At 42.7% G+C, this 16,834-nt stretch overlaps 1 protein-coding gene across 1 annotated transcript; it reads right to left on the reverse strand.

The window, feature by feature from the left end:
* Positions 1-2,175: 2,175 nt before the first annotated feature.
* On the reverse strand, positions 2,176-3,111 carry LOC135886292 (olfactory receptor 13G1-like). Its single transcript, XM_065414106.1, has one exon. It carries the CDS (start codon positions 3,109-3,111, stop codon positions 2,176-2,178), a length of 936 nt encoding a protein of 311 aa, XP_065270178.1.
* Between the last annotated feature and the right edge of the window lie 13,723 nt (positions 3,112-16,834).

A 16,834-nucleotide genomic window follows, 5' to 3' on the forward strand; every position in this document is an offset into this window, starting at 1 on the left:
CTTCATTCGCTCCATTGCGCCATCGTATGCTCTGTCACTGATGTCCCTACACCCTCACTCTACACCCTCATGTTCCACTGACATCTGCCTCTCTACTGTGACCTCTGCGAATAGGTCTTCTGGGGGTTCACCCAGCTCTCAGTGATTTCAGCTCTTAGTGGGAGAACCTCGCTGCTAGTGAAGGCTGGGCCATCTCCTCCACAGAAATGCTGTCCCACAGCCGATCTAAGCACTTAGACCTGATTATCAGTGATTTCAGCTCTAGCGGTCACTTAACAAAACAAAATACTCTCAATGGAGCCTAATCGGCTGTACCGGTAGACAGGGGAGTGGAGCAGGTCAAATGGTTCCTATGACTCTTAGGCAAAGCCCACACGACGATGCAGAAATACCTGTCCTCACCCTCTCTCTCCCTTTTTCCATTGTGATCTGGCATCTGAGCCCTCTGCCCTCTCACTCTGGACAGACTAATCACAGTTCTGCTTCACTTAATTTGTACAATCAGAATAACATTTACTGAACCCTGCATTCAATACTAAAATGATTTTTAACCCAACACCAGCCAACATTGATCACTTTGGCAACACAGCTCTCTCTGCTGGATCCCTAGGCAGAGTAGGGGGTGTTCATGTAAACACAGTCTGGTCCTGAAGCCTTTTTCCTCCAGCTCATCATTAGTTGTCAGGGGAGAGCTCATTCAAACCATGTAGTAAAAATTCCCCAGCACCTCTGCTGCTGCATCTGAGCATGCACACTGCTGCTCCAGTCAAGGTGTCCAGAGCAATGCATGAACAGGGAGAAGACAGATGTCCTCTATCTATGCCAACACTTTGTCTCTCCATTTTTCTTATCTCTCTCCATTTATCTTTAGTCTAGGAAGGGCCTGTCTACAGTGCTGTGGGACTGTGACATAAAATGCAGATAAAAGCAATCCCTTAAACTGCCGGACCCTGGTTTGCCAGGTGTAAGTGTGGCTAATCACACTGTATGCTGTGCCTGTGTTTCTTTAGGGTGAGGTTGCAAGTGTGAGTCAGCACAGGAGTGGGAAGCAGCATTGCCAATCTTTGCTGTCTTTTTCTGTCTCTTTTCATGCATGTTTGTCTTGTGTCAGGATCAGACTCCAACAGCAGCATGTCATGGCCATCAAAACTGATGTTTTCTCTTTCTAAGATTATCTTTAAGACCATTAAAAAACAACCTCTATTTAGAGGTTTTGCATATGAAAGTCTCTATACATCTAAAAGGAAAGATAATAAGGGAAATTGTTGCAATGAAACCCTTATTTAATACATTATTTTAAATATATCTGAACTGTTTTTGTTTGTATATTTCTTTTTCTGGGACTTTAATAAAAAGTTAAAAAAGAAATTCAGTGATGGATGTTATAATATAAGTCAGCAGCAATAAATGAACATGAAACCCATGACCTCAGTGAATTGTTTACTGTTGTAACAGTGAGCAATGGTTTGATTAATATCTTATACATTGTTGGGATTGACACATTACCTTACTAACACAACTGGTCTTTTGAAAAAAAAATAGTTAGATGATAGAAATTATTGTATTAAAATCTCTGATCTGAGTCCATGACACATGGACTGGAGATCTCCAGAACTCAACAGATGTGTTTGAAACGTTTCTGGGGTTTAATGTCTCCCAAAGAAATAAGGCACAAAGAGAAAGTCAGTTTGATTTTTTTTATCATATTTACTCATGGAGGCAGAGAATGGAATATTGTGATTCTATGAGACTGCATTTTCTGTAATGTGCTCCACAATGGGCCAGATTTTTATCAGTATTTCAACACTTAAAGGGTTTTCCTGGACCACCTAAAATGCATTGAAATCAATGCGTATTAGGTGCCTAGGTGCTTTTGAAAATCCCACTGGGTATCTAAATACCTTTAAAATTCTGACCCAACATGATAGCCCAGCTGGTGTGACTAGTACATTCCATGGGGCCTGATCCCCAACTAATGTAAATCACCATAGCCCCACTGCAATCAATGCAACACATTTGCACCTGGTGTAAATCATTGTAGTTCTATTTAAGTGAATGGACCATAGTGCAAATTTATGTCTAATGAAGTTCATAGTTTTGCAACAATTTACACCACCTGTTGACCTGGCTTAAAAGGAACAAGGCAGGTGATAATCAGGTTCACACTTGGAAAAATTATTTTTTTGTGGTGAATAGAAGAATTTTCTTCATGGCCACTTTGACCTCCTTATTGCGCAGACTGTAGATCACAGGATTCAGGATGGGAGTGACTAGGGTGTACATTATGGCCACCTTCTTGTTTTTATCCAATGAGTAACTGGAGGTGGGCTGGATGTAGGTGTAGATGATGGTGGAGTAGTACAAGGTGACCACAAGCAGGTGGGAGGAGCAGGTGGAAAAGGCTCTCTGCTTCCCTTTGGAGCTCTGGATTTTCAAGATAGTGATGATGATGAAGCTATAGGACACGGTGGTCAGCAGGAAGTTCCCCATGGCCAGGAAGATGTCAGCCATGAACATCATGATTTCGTTGAGGTAGGTGGAGCTGCAGGACAGCGCCAGTATTGTTGGGAACTCACAGAAGAAATGCTGGATGAGGTTGGGCCCGCAAAAATCCAGGCGCAGCACAAGCAATATGTTGACAAATGAACTGATGGTACCAACCGCCCAGACACTGACTGCTAAATGGATGCAAATTTCCTTGCTCATGAGTTTTACATAATGTAAAGGGTGGCAAATGGCTACATATCGGTCATATGACATGACAGCGAGCAGCAGAAGCTCTATCCCCAGTGATGATGTTAAGACAAAAAGCTGGGTGATGCAGCCTCCAAAGGAGATGGTTTTCTTCTCCTGCATCAGGTTTTCCAGCATTTTAGGTACAACCGAGGAAGTGCACAAAATGTCAACCAGGGCTAAATTGGTGATGAAGAAGTACATGGGAGTGTGAAGAGGCGGGTGGATGACAATAGCCACAATGATCAGGGAATTGCCCATGACGACAGCTGTATAAAGGCACAGAAATAGCCCAAAGAACAGCCCCTGGTGGTGAGGATGGTTAAAGAGCCCCTGCATGACGAACTCAGTCGCTCTGGTGTGGTTACTATGTTCCATTGCTTGAGTGTTCCCTCTGTAGTAACAAAGATTCAAGTTTTGGTCAGGTATTGCATCAGAAACTACAGCAATATGAAAAAAACAACGAGGAGTCCTTGTGGCACCTTAGAGGCTAACAAATTTATTTGGGCATAAGCCTTTGTGGGCTATAATCCACTTCTGGATATAGGATGGTTTCAGTATATATATCACACATACAATATAGAAAAAATACAAAAAACATAAATTTGTTAGTCTCTAAGGTGCCACAAGGACTCTTCGTTGTTTTTGCTGATACAGACTAACATGGCTACCACTATGAAACCTACAGCAATATGTCAACTGAAGCATTGAGAGGGGCCGATGGGGGTGGGGATATTGGATAGATAGATAAATTCTTGTCATACTGTAAACACTTAATACAGCATATAAATGTAACCCTTCTGCCCATCTAAGTTGGCAGCAACAAGGGCCGGGTTCTGTATCTAGGGGTTCCATTTCAATAACGCAATGCAAAACCGGCTCGAGCCCCCACCCAGTGACCTGGGACAATTACATACTACCCCCCGGGCGCCTCTAGGAGGCAATACTTCCCCTCTTGCAAGCACGGAGTCTGAGTGTAGCAGAAAATGTTTAATAACATGAGGTAAACGACATCAGCATTAAATTGGAAAAACACCACAAACATGATTCATAACACAAACCATGAGCAAAAAAACCCACCCCAACAAATTGGGCTGTGTCCTTTCCCTTTGGTTCTTGAATCCAGCAACCCAAAAATCACCCAGAGTCCCCAAAGTCCAACACCCCCAAAGTCTCTTGGGTCCAGCAACCACCCAACGTCCCAAAAGTCCAACAAACCCCAAAGTCTCTGTCCCTGGTCAGTGTAGCCCCAGAGTAAAAGGGGGGGCACGCAGGGTGTTAAGGGGCACCTTACGTGATCCAAGGCCGGCCGGCCATCTGTTTCTCCATGGGGGTTCCGTTGCAGCCTTCACCACAAGCCAGTCCACTTCCTGCCATCCCCCAAACTGCTCCGCTCTACAAGATGCTCCGCTGCGCTCAGCGATCTGTGAGCCGCTCCAGCCATCCCCACAAACAGCTTCGCTCGCCGTTCCTTGGGCCGCTCCAACCGGCCCCGCAAGGCTCCGCGCCGCTCGCTGCTCCTCCAATCGTCCCCACAAATTGCTCCGCCAGCTGCTTAGCAATATATCTTCAGGCTCCCCCACTAGTTAACACAGCACTCAGTGATCTCAGCTCTTAATAATGTTAGCTCTTTTGTGATTTCAGCTCTTAGCGATTTCAGCTCATAGTAGGGGAGCCCCAGTGCTGGTGCACCATTGGCCCAAAGTGAATTCGGCTCAGCAGCCTGTAACTAGACTCCTAATGGAATCAAAGTTAGCTCTGACATTCAACAGTGGAGAGAGGAGGTAGTGCAATTGGTGTTTCAAACCCTCAGAGGGGGCCCATACCATCACGTACAAACACCTGTCCCCATCTTCTCTCAATTCACTGGGTTTTGTAACCCATGCCCCTTGTCAAGCAAGTGCTACTTAGATAATGGTGAAGGACTCACTCAGTCCTTCTGTCATACAACAGTTCCACTGGCCTTGATTCACAGAATCAGGGTAACAAAACTTTATTCTTCCTGCCCCAATAACAGAGAAACTGGGGATCCCACACCAGCCAAAGTAACCACTTTCAGTTGCTGTTGTTTCATGCCAGGAGTGGGTGTGCCTATGCAAACAAGATCAGCCCCTGGAGTTCTTTTCCACACTCGCCATAATTCACCACCAGATGTCAGGGTAGAGCTCATCCTGACTCTGCTTACATAAACAAACTGAACTACATTAAAATATATTAGCACAATAATCTTTCTCGGCTACTCCATATTCTCCCAACATTTGAGTGGAGAAGGGAGAACATAACACACTTGATGTGCTCAAATACAGGTGCATGAAGTCATTTGGGCTGTTTACAAAAACGGCACGTGATAGGAGTTCACAATATGATCTTAAACATCATTCATACACCAATAGTCTTATTAATAACCAAGATTCCACTTTGCAAACTAATTTCACAAATTATATCTGTTGCAATATAGGATGGTTGCAGTATATATCACACATACAATATACAAAACATACAAAAACATAACATAATATATATGTTTAGGTGAAATGAGGATGCACAAAATTAAGGACTTGATTCCACTTTAACTCATGCTAGTGTAAATTAGGCATAACTCCATTGCCGTTAATGGGGATGATTCTCCATTCACTGGAATTACACTGGTATAAAACTGGTATAAAGGAGTGGGGACTAGTGCTCTCCTATATATATATATATATATATATATATATATATATATATATATATATATATATATATATAGTGTGTGTGTGTGTGTGTGTGTGTGTGTGTGTTGCTTTATTATTAGGAATAGTATTTGCATGATTGACAAGTACTCCCTACTGCATTACCGTTTAGTCTCCATTTACTGTGTTCAGATGTCTCTAGTCTTATTACTAGTTTATTGCTTCTGCTGATTTTCCTCTCACTCCTCCTCGAGTAAATCAGGAGTATCTCCTTTGAAGTCAATGGCATTACTGAATTGTAAAAATGGTGAAAACCAGAAGAGCCTCGGGGCCAACAAAACTAACTAATCATGAGATTGTATTAGAGTCATTTCGAATCATAGAATCATAGAACCATAGGGTTAGGAGGGTCATTTAGTCTACCCCCAGGCAAGATGCAGGATTTATTGTGTCTAAACCATCCAAGACAGATGGCTATCCAGCCTCTTTTTGAAAACTCCAGTGAAGGAGCTTCCATGACCTCTAGGCATAATAGAGGGTTTTTTGTTTTTTTTTTAAAGTCACCCATTGTGTTACATTTCAAATTCAATTGCATACTTTTGAGGGCACACACTATAAGTAGTCAATCTTCCACAGCTCAGATCAGTGTTATAATATTATATCTCCATTAACTTTAGTCTCAACTACAATTAAATACAGAGGAGCTTTCCTGATGTATGTGAATTTACATCAGATTTCTATTGGTCAAACTGAGATCAGCATTTGGTCCTATATTCATAAACAAGTGTGGAAATATGTATTCTTGCAAAGAACTTGTAGCTAAATAACAAAAAATTAAACAAAACACAGAAATTAAATTTAGCTCAATTTTCCAATTAGTATAAATGAATTAATCATTCAACTCACTGAATTTCACAAGGTCTCTTAGAAACTTTGAAATGCCAGCCTAAAAAGGTCAGAAAACTTTAGAAACACGAATTATGAGAAAGGAAGAAAGCAAGCAAGAAGAATATTCTCACCTCTCATTCAATCCTCCAATACAATGGATCAAGTTGTAATTTAAATGCAGAGACTGAATTATGACTCATTCATCTTCATATATAGTAGCCTTCTGTCGGGAGATCTTGCGTCCCTTGTGAATCTGGACAAAAGTTAATTCTCAAACAAGGCCTCAAAGGAGAAGGTAAATGGGAGTCACCTAAATCAGTTTGAATAAACTTTCCACATTAAGTTGGCAAAATTCCTTTAGATCTTAGGTCCAAATGTCTGTTCTGCTGCATTGTCCAGGAGAAAGCATTTTTTCCATCAATGCATTTCTTTCTGAACATAGTGCTACCAGTAGAGAGATTCCATATTAATCAGTGAAGGTGAGTGGATAAAATCTCAGGGTGAAATCCTGGCCCCATTGATGGCGAGTCAATAGGAAGGCTGACCTTGGCTTCAATGGGGTCTGGATTTCACACTAAGACTTCTACTATCAGTGATCCTTAGTCCACACTGAATCATCTGAGTTCACTCTCTGTGTTAAATGCCTCTGTGTCTTCACTAATATAATTATCAGGCCAACTTCTGAAAACTTTGAGTAGTGTCTTCTTCGCTGGTCCTGTGAAGTCAATGGGGCAGCTCTCCATCGGGTGTAAATCAACATAACTCCATCACAGTCAGTGAGACAGATCCAGAGCTAGTGTAAATTAGGTTTGTTTCAACAAAGTCAACAGGCCAGATTCCCAACTGAATAAACCAGCCTAACTGCATCAAAGTCAATAGTGTTAACAAGAATGTAGGAGTAAGTGATTGAAAAAAGTAAGTGAAAATTTACAAGTACCTTTTGCAAAAATTGATAATACAGGGTTTGGAGGAAAGTAAACATTTGGGAGTTGTGGAAATGGTGCAGGTAACAGTTGTGGTGTTACAAAAGCAAGTTTTTGGTTTAATAATAAAACCCAGTTATATAAATGTAACTGTATGTGCAACTCTGTGCAGTCACATTGGATGGAAGCTTGGTAATTAAATTATACCAGGGGGTCAGGAAGAGTGGCTACTACCACCCCTATGCTTCTGTCCCCAGAAGCCTTTACAGCTATTCTGAGGGAAAATGGGCCCTTTTCCCACAGAAATGGTCTATAGGGGACTGCTGCAGGCAGCAGGCAGAGGAATAATCTACCCAATAGTCAAATAATTTGATTAATGTAATCAAAATCACTAAAGGAATGTCAGGGGTTTCTATTGGAACTTAACTTAACTGCCCCTGGCTGTTTCTGGTTGTACAAGATGGGAGTGTAATCAGGGTACAGTTGTGTAAAAAAGAGTAATCACAGTGCAAGGGATGTTAGGCAAAAAATAGTTGTGTGTGTGTGTGTGTGTGTGTGTAAAGGAAAAAGAAAAGGGGAGCAATGATGGGAACACTGAGCCTTGGGGTGGCTCTGGGGGATCGGACTGTCACTTTGGGGGTGCATGAAAACTCTGTGGGCATGGGAAGGCAGTTACACCTTGTGTAAAATTAATATGGCTAATATAATGTCATGGAGGTTAAACTATTTCCCAGGACATGTGCAGTGTATATTGGAAAAGGGGTAAAAGAAATGCAAACAAAACACGGTACTTAATTAAAATCCTATTAGGGCTCCAAAAGGAGCCATAGTAGATTGTTCTTTCTTTTTCATATCTGTGTGTTTTGGAGCAGGAGATGAAAGTGAAAAGTAATGAAAACTCTGGTGGAAGTGGAATGTGTCCCTTTTAAGACAGTCTCTGAGCTGCTGATAGCTTTGGATCCAGAGGCAAGCCAAGAAAGCCTTGGTGTAAATGCAAATTACCTAGCTGATGGGGGAAGGAGGAAACTACCCATAAGTAGCAGCACAAAGAATCTGAAAATAATGAATACATCTGGTCAGCAAACAAGCTACTAAAAGACTCAGATTATGGCCCTACAGAAGAGGGAGGAGAAAAAACAAGTCAAGCCTGAAAATAAAGGGGACAGGTTAACCCTAAGGGGTGTGTATGTGGGTGTGGGTGTGTACAAAGCTGAAATATGAAGCTGTCTCTCAGCTATTTCCTGAAAATAAACGTAAAGCTTGGTACAGCAGAGAAACTATTGCAAACCTGGTCTGTTGTACAAGGGGGGTGTCAAGGCTGTATCCCCACTTTGAACTTTAGGGTACAAATGTAGGGGCCTGCATGAGGACTTCTAAGCTTAACTACCAGCTTAGTTCTGGTCCGCTGCCACCATTCCCTACCCTGGGAAGCTTTTAGAAACCTTTCACCAATTCCCTGGTGAATACAGATCCAAACTCCTTGGATCTTAAATAAGGAGAAATTGACCCTTCCCCCCTCCTTCCTTTCACCAACTCCTGGTGAATACAGATCCAACCCCCCTTTGGATCTTAAAACAAGGAGAAATCAATCAGGTTCTTAAAAAGAAGGCTTTTAATTAAAGAAAAAGGTAAAAATCATCTCTGTAAAATCAGTATGGAAAATAACTTTACAGGGTAATCAAACTTAAAGAGCTCAGAGGAACCCCCTCTGTCTTAGGTTCAAAGTATAGCAAACAAAGATAAGCACTCTAGTAAAAGGTACATTTACAAGTTGAGAAAAACAAAGTAAATCTAAGACGCCTTGCCTGGCTTTTACTTACAATTTTGAAAATAAGAGAGACTTGTTTAGAAAGATGGGGAGAACCTGGATTGATGTCTGGTCCCTCTCAGTCCCAAGAGCGAACAACCCCTTAAAACAAAGAGCACACACAACAGCCTTTCCCCCCCCCCCGCAAGATTTGAAAGTATCTTGTCCCCTTATTGGTACTTTGGGTCAGGTGTCAGCCAGGTTACCCGAGCTTCTTAACCCTTTACAGGTAAAAGGATTTTGGAGTCTCTGGCCAGGAGGGATTTTAGTACTGTACACAGGAGAGCTGTTACCCTTCCCTTTATAGTTATGACAGGGGGAAACTGAGGCACACCACCTCATGAATTTCATAAATGACCAGCGAGTGGGGTAATTCACTAGCCTGACTATAGAACAAAATAAGGAGAGCCTGGAGGTAATTCTGTTTTTCCTGCAATTAGCAAGGAAATTTATAAAAGGAATTGGTATTATTATTAAGCAATAATCTGTTCCCACCAGGAGGGTGGAAATTGTTTCTTTTGTTTTTCAAACACTCTACAAGCATGCTGGCGCCAGCGGAAGAATAACCCAAAATACCATGAATCTGTTTTGTGTTGTTTGTCTGTGGTGTTTGTCTTGTTGCTAGCATGACGTGGGTGGGAGATGGCTTCAAAAGGCTGATCTGGGGGGGAAATGTGTATGGGAATGCAAAATGCTCAACTAGGAGGTCAGCACCTGTGTAATAGCTACCATGGTGCCTGGAAATAGAACGGCAACTAAGGTGGGCCCCACAAGCCCTATGTAAATAATGAGAAGGGGAGGAGCTCACTGGAAATCAATGGAGGGGTGTGTAAAATGGTGTAAATCAGAGAAAATGTTTGGATGTGCCAATCTCCTATGACTATGGAGGAGCAGAATCAATGGTCTATGGCAAGGGGTGGACATTTGGGTGCATTGTGTATAAGGTGTTTTGCTGGAAATGTACATATTACTGGGGGCACAATTACACCAGCCCCTAACCAAACTACATACATCTACACGCTACTATCTGGACTTTGGTGCACAAATGGATCTGTAAATCTTATTGCTGTAAATAATCAAACCAGGGCATACTGCCTGATTCCATACCAAGTGGTTAAGTTGGTTTGGACAATAACCCATTTCTCTGTAAACATTCAATGAACTTATGATGTAAACAAAAGCATGCAAAACCTGCAGGAGCAGCTTGTTGCAACTGCCAGCAACTGGACACATTAAAATCTTAACCCTGTCGAAGGAGGATAGGCAGTGTTTTGGTGGTGGCTCGGATATTGGACCATACTGCACTGGTCAGGACTCAGTGTTGCTGTGAATTGTTAACTGTACCTGTGTTATGTTGCATATGAAAGTAACCTATAAGTAATGTAGTAAGCCCTCCCCACCCCGCAGTGTGCAAGACAACCTGGACCCAACCTTCTCGGGCCCACTCTAATGGAAAGTCTGGAACACTAATTGGAATAGGTGTGGTATGCCCGTACGAGAGAAGGTGCAGGGCACTGTACTACACAAGGGGCAGTGGAACAAATAAAATATCAACACCTTCCACCTTGATGCCTGGCCCTATCAGGAAATGTGTCGCCATATGTCCTATGTTTTTCCAGGGATACCTGGGCAGGTGGATCCCAAAAGAAAAAGAAAAAAAAAAGGTGTGGAGTGTTAGGATATAGATATTTAGGCCTGTCTATAAAGGCCTATACTTTAAGAATTTACGTGTATTCTTATCACTTAGCTAGTTATAGAGGTATAAAAGAAAGAATCAAAATCACTGTCTGTCTGTGAAAGGGCCTTCTCGTACTGTGACAGGCTAGGTCTACACTACAGCGGGGGGGTCGACCTAAGATACGCAACTTCAGCTACGTGAATAGCATAGCTGAAGTGGCGTATTTTAGGTCGACTTACCTGGCTGTGAGGACTGCGGCAAGTCGACCGCTGCCGCGCCGCCGTCGACTCCACTGCCGCCTCTTGCCACGGTGGATTTCCAGAGTCGACGGCAGAGCGATCAGGGATCGATTTTATCGCGTCTTCACTAGACGCGATAAGTCGATCCCCAATAGATCGATTGCTACCCGCCGATCCGGCGGGTAGTGAAGACGTGCCCCAAGGCTCTGTTCTTAGGCTAAGTAAGGCCTTTGGCTAAGCAGCAGAGGCAGCCATAAACTGAGAAGTGAAAGGTCACATCCTCACATTCCAAACTAGTCACATGGAAATAAGGTGCTATTGGGCTGTTAGGAATACGATTCTGTCCTGATATTCCTATCACCTCCAGAGAAAGGAAAGAGCCTAGAACATGTAAAAGGAAATTTAGTTTAATAGTTTTCTGTCTGGTAAAAACTTACTTATCAATAAACACAGCTGAAAAAGCCTTATGTCTGTATAGATGTAGTTGTAAAATCCTTACTTCTGTATTGTTTTGTATGTTTATTTGCATGGTCTCTGTCTGGTTCTGTAATTGTTTCTGTCTGCTGTATAATTAATTTTGTTGGGTGTAAACCAATTAAGGTGGTGAAATATAATTGGTTAAATAACCATGTTACAGTATGTTAGGATTGGTTAGTTAAATTTCAGTAAAATAATTGGTTAAGGTATAGCTAGGCAGAACTCAAGTTTTACTATATAGTCTGCAGTCAATCAGGAAGTAAGGGGGGAATGGGAACAGGGACTGGGGGTGGGGGAATTGGAATCATGTTTTGCTAAGGGGGGAATGGGAACAGGGAACGGGAACAGGAACAGGAACGGGGACACAGGCAAGGCTCTGTGGTGTCAGAGCTGGGAAGGGGGACACTGAGGAAGGAAACTGGAATCATTGCTTGCTGGAAGTTCACCCCAATAAACATCGAATTGTTTGCACCTTTGGACTTCGGGTATTGTTGCTCTCTGTTCATGCGGGAAGGACCAGGGAAGTGAGAGGGTGAAGGAATAAGCCCCCTGAACCAGCCTAACTGCATCAAAGTCAATAGTGTTAACGAGCAAAGCTCCCTTGACTTTGCTCTGTTTTACAACACTTGAGGATTGAATGGAGCTACACAGGTGTCACTCCACACAATCTCTGAAGGTCGTGCTGTTGATATGTGAATGAGAGCCAAATTTGAGTCACCCAATAATCCTATGTAGGAAAGAAAACCCATATTGAATTTCAAATGAGAGAGATATTTCAGGGGTGGCAGTTACAAAGTGGAAAATTGTTAAAATTATATAGACCCCATTACTGCCAAGCACTAAAGCACATGCTTGATTCTCAGTTTATGAGTCATCTTATTGACTTCAATTGAGTACTCACATGCTTAAAAGGGAAGCAGATAAACTCTGATCAGGGCTACAACTGTGATCCAAAGTTTTGGTGTCACCATACTTATGGAAACCCATTGTGTCAATTAAGCAAAATGGATCTTCAGAAAAAAAAATTACATGGACTTTCTTTAATATTTTTGTTTAAACTGAAGTCCCCTGACTGTCCCTGGGTCATACTGATTGTTTGGCTTAATGATTGCACTAGTAGTTGTCACAGCTGTTCGACAGGAAAAGGTAGTATATCATCTGTAATGGGGATTGCAATAAATTGTGGTATCCTTCAGATTTATTTCGAATAAGTAGAGATTTCCTTTTTATCCTTACTTTATGAAGGATTCATGCTTGGCTTATACATCACTACAGAGTCTTGGTCCCAGACTTGTAATTATGGCTGTAATCAAGGATTACAGATGAATAGATTACAAGGTCAGAAGGTGTCCCTGTGATCCTCTAATCTGACCTTTTGTATAGCACAGGCCAGAGAACTTCCTTGAACTAATCCCTAGAGCAGATGTTTTAGACAAAAATATCAAATCTTGAGTTAAAAATTGTTGGTGATGGGGAATCCACCACAATCCTAGGTAAATTGTTCCAATGGTTAATTATTCTCATTGTTAAAAATGTTCACAATCTGAATTTGTCTAGCTTCAACTTCCAGCCAATGGGTCACATTATACCATTCTCTTCTACATTGAAGAGCCCATTATTAAATATTTATTCCCCATGTAGGTACTTATAGATCATGGGTTCTCAAACTGGGGGTTGGGATCCCTCAGGGGGTCATGAGGTTATTACATGGGGGGTCATGAGCTTTCAGCCTCCACCCCAAACTCTGCTTTGCCTCCAGCATTTATAATGGTCTCTGTGATGGGGTTGGGACTCACCACCTGGCGCCTCCTACTGGTTGTCTCGGGAATTAGCTCTGTCCAGTGAAGCGTCCCCTCCTGGTGGTGTCCCATCCATCGTCTCGCCCTCGGTTGGCATGTCCGGACCCACGTTGCTCCCAAGCTCGCGGGGTCCTCTTCAAGTCACTGCCCTCCGGCAGTGCCCCTTAGTCCATCCTTGCCCCCTTCCGGGGGGGGGGGGGGATCAATCAGCTGCCTCTCTGCATCCTGGCCGATGTGGCCAACTGCACCCTCAAAGTCACTCCCCTCTTGGCAGGGGGTTGGTGCAGCTCTAGATGGCTGCTCCGTTGGCCAGGTGCAAGGCAATGGGAGAAAGGGGGGTGGGGAGAACCAGGCCCGCCCACTACTCTGGGTCCCAACCCAGGGACCCTCTAGTGGCAGACATCCTGCCCTCCTTCTCTCCCTCCATCTGCCCACGTCCCTGGGCCGCTTCCCCTTTGGCCCCTCGCACCGGCTAGGCCCTTCCCTTCAGGGCCTGCAGCCTGACAGACTCTGGGCTGGAGTTACCCTCTGCTCCCCCAGACCTGCCCTGCACTGCGCTGTCCCAGGTGCTAGTCTCCCAAGCTGGAGACAGACCTTCCCCGTCAAAGGCCTGGGACAGACTGCCTGCTCCTGTCCTGAGCAGCCTTCTTATAGGGCTGAGCCTGGCCCTGATTGGCTCCCTCCAATCTGGGCCCTGATTGGCTCCCTATAAGGTCTTCCCTGATTGGCTCCCTGTCTGCGAAGGCCCACTGGCCTGCTGCAGCCCCAAATTCAGGGAATGGGGCAGCCGCCGCCCCACTACAGTCTCAAATATATAAAAAAGTGTTTTTCATTTATAAGGGGGGTCACACTCAGAGGCTTGCTATGTGAAAGGGGTCACCAGTACAAAAGTTTGAGAACCACTGTTATAGACTGTAATCCAGTCACCCCTTAACCTTTTATTTGTTAAGCTAAATAAATGTAACTCCTTGAGTCTATCACTACAAAGCATGTTCCCTTATTCTTTAATCATTTTTGTGCCTCTTCTCTGAACCCTCTCCAATTTATCAACATCCTTCATGAATTGTGTGCACCAGAACTGGTCATGATATTCCAGCAGAAGTTATACCAATGCCGAATACAGAGGTAAAATAACTTCTCTACAGCTGCTTGAGATCCCCCGGTTTATGCATCCAAGGATTACATTAGTGCTTTTGGTTATACCACCATCCTGGGTGCTCATATTCAGCTGATTATCCACCAGATCTTTTTCAGAGTCATTACTTGGAGGTTATAGTCCCCCATCTTGCAAGTATGACTGGCATTCATCATTCCTAATGTATACATTTACATTTAGCCATATTAAAAGTCATGTTATTTACTTGCTCCCAGTTTACCAAGTGATCCAGATCACTCAGTATCTGTGACCTATCCTCTTCATTATTTATTTACCATTCTCCTAAATGTTGTGTCACCTGAAAATCAATGATGTTTTTATGTTTTTGTCTAGGTCATTAATAAAAATGTGAAATAGCTTAGGGCCAAGATCCCCATGGGGCCCCTCTAAAAATGTACCCGTTTGATAATGATTCCCTTTTTATATTTATATTTTGAGACCTCAGTTAGCCAACTTTTATTCCGCTTAATATGTGGCATGCTAATTTGATATCTTTCTAATTTTTAATGAAAATGTCATGTGGTATCAAGTAAAATGCATTACAGAAGTCTATTACATCCAGACTATTACCTTTATCAACAAACTTGTAATCTCATCAAAAAAGGATGTCGTTAGTTTTACAGAATCTATTTTCCATGAACCCATTTTGATTGACATTAATTATATTATCCTCTTTTCTAATTGAGTCCCAGATCTGCTGCTACAATTCCATGCCCATGACTGATGTCCAATTGACAAGCCTATAATTAAATTGGTCATCCTGTTTACCCTTTTTAAATAATGGCACAATATTAGCTCTCTTATAGTCTTATGGAACTTCCCTGATGTGCCAAGACTTCATGAAAACCAACATTAATGGTCCAGCAAGCTCCTCGGCCAGCTCTTTTAAAACTCTTGGATGCAAGTGCTCTGGACCTGTTGATTTATAGGTGTCTAACTTTAGTAGCCGCTGTTTAACATCCTCCTCAGATACTAATGGAATGGAAAGATTGTTGTCATCATCATATGATGACATTACATCATTTGTTGTTCCCCTCCCCATTACAACACAGAAATATTTTTGAACTCTTCTTCCTTTTCTGCTTTATTATTGATAATTCTACCATCTCCATCTAGTAATGGACCACAGCCTGCTTCTGATATAGCATTTCCATCAGTAGATCTCAAAGCATTTTACAAAGCAGCTAAGCATCATTAACCCCATTTTACAGATGAGGAAACTGAGGCATGGAGAAGTGAAACAATTTGCCCAATGTCACCCAGCAGGCAGGTGACAGAGGCGGGAATAGAATCTAAGAGCTTCTGAATCACAGTTTAGTATGCTGGCCACATCTGTTTCAGACCACTCCCCAACCCCAAAATGCATAAGAAACACGTTACTTTTAAAGTTTTCATAGGATCATAGAGTTTAAGGCCAGAAGTGACCATTATTCTGACTTCCTGTATAACACAGGCTATGAAATCTCATCCAGTCAAGTCCATCAACTTTTGTTTCACTAAAGCATAACCTGTGATTGGCTAAAGCATATCCTCCAGAAAGGCATCAGTATGGATTTTAAAGCACCAAGAGATGGACGCTCCATCACTTCCTTTGGTAGTTTTATCCAACGGTTAATCACTCTTACTATTAACAATTCATGCCTTTGTAACCCTCACAACTCCTGGGTGTGGTTCTCTGTCCCCGCTAGTGGCACCAAGACCACTTAGAAATTAATGAGTTTGCTACAGCTTTAGCTAGGGGCCAGGTGGTTTTTAGCTCATGCAGTAAAGGCTCATGCATTTAGCTCAAGAGGTTCCCAGGTTTGATCCCGCCTGCCAATGACCAGGGTCTGTCATTACACCTCATTTCTAATTTTAATGTGTCTGGTTTCAGCTTTCAGCTATTAGTTCTTGTTTTGCCTTTGCTAGATTAGTATGCAGTATTTTCTCTGTGTAAGTTCACTTCATATTTACAATTTAACCACATATTTATTAGAATAGGAACCACAAAGATGCCGTAAATATAATATTGGGTGGCCTGAGTGTTATAACTTGGATAAAAAAATCTCAACCTTCAACCTCTCCATGAGGGTTTGACCAAGTGAATCCTGAGGAAGGGGGCTGTGAAACCTGAAGAAGGCCCTCAGAGTTTGCCCACTGACCTCAGTTGGAGAAGTCCAGGGGTAAGGTCTGGGTAAGGCCTTTGAGGTCTCATTGCATATTAGTGGTAATAGGACTTAAACCTGCCACTAAAGCCAATGGATGTTGCTGGAAATTGGCTTTTGATGTGTCTCAAGTTGGGCAGTCATAACAGGGTTCAAAAAAGAAGTAGATAAGTTCATGGAGGGATAGGTCCATCAATGGCTATTAGCCAGGATGGGCAGGGATGATGTCCATAGCCTCTGTTTGCCAGAAGCTGGGAATGGGCAGCAGGGGATGGATCACTTGATGATTACCTGTTCTGTTCATTTCCTCTGGGGCAC

Source organism: Emys orbicularis, chromosome 12 (assembly GCF_028017835.1).
Source record: "Emys orbicularis isolate rEmyOrb1 chromosome 12, rEmyOrb1.hap1, whole genome shotgun sequence".
Taxonomy (NCBI): domain Eukaryota; kingdom Metazoa; phylum Chordata; order Testudines; family Emydidae; genus Emys; species Emys orbicularis.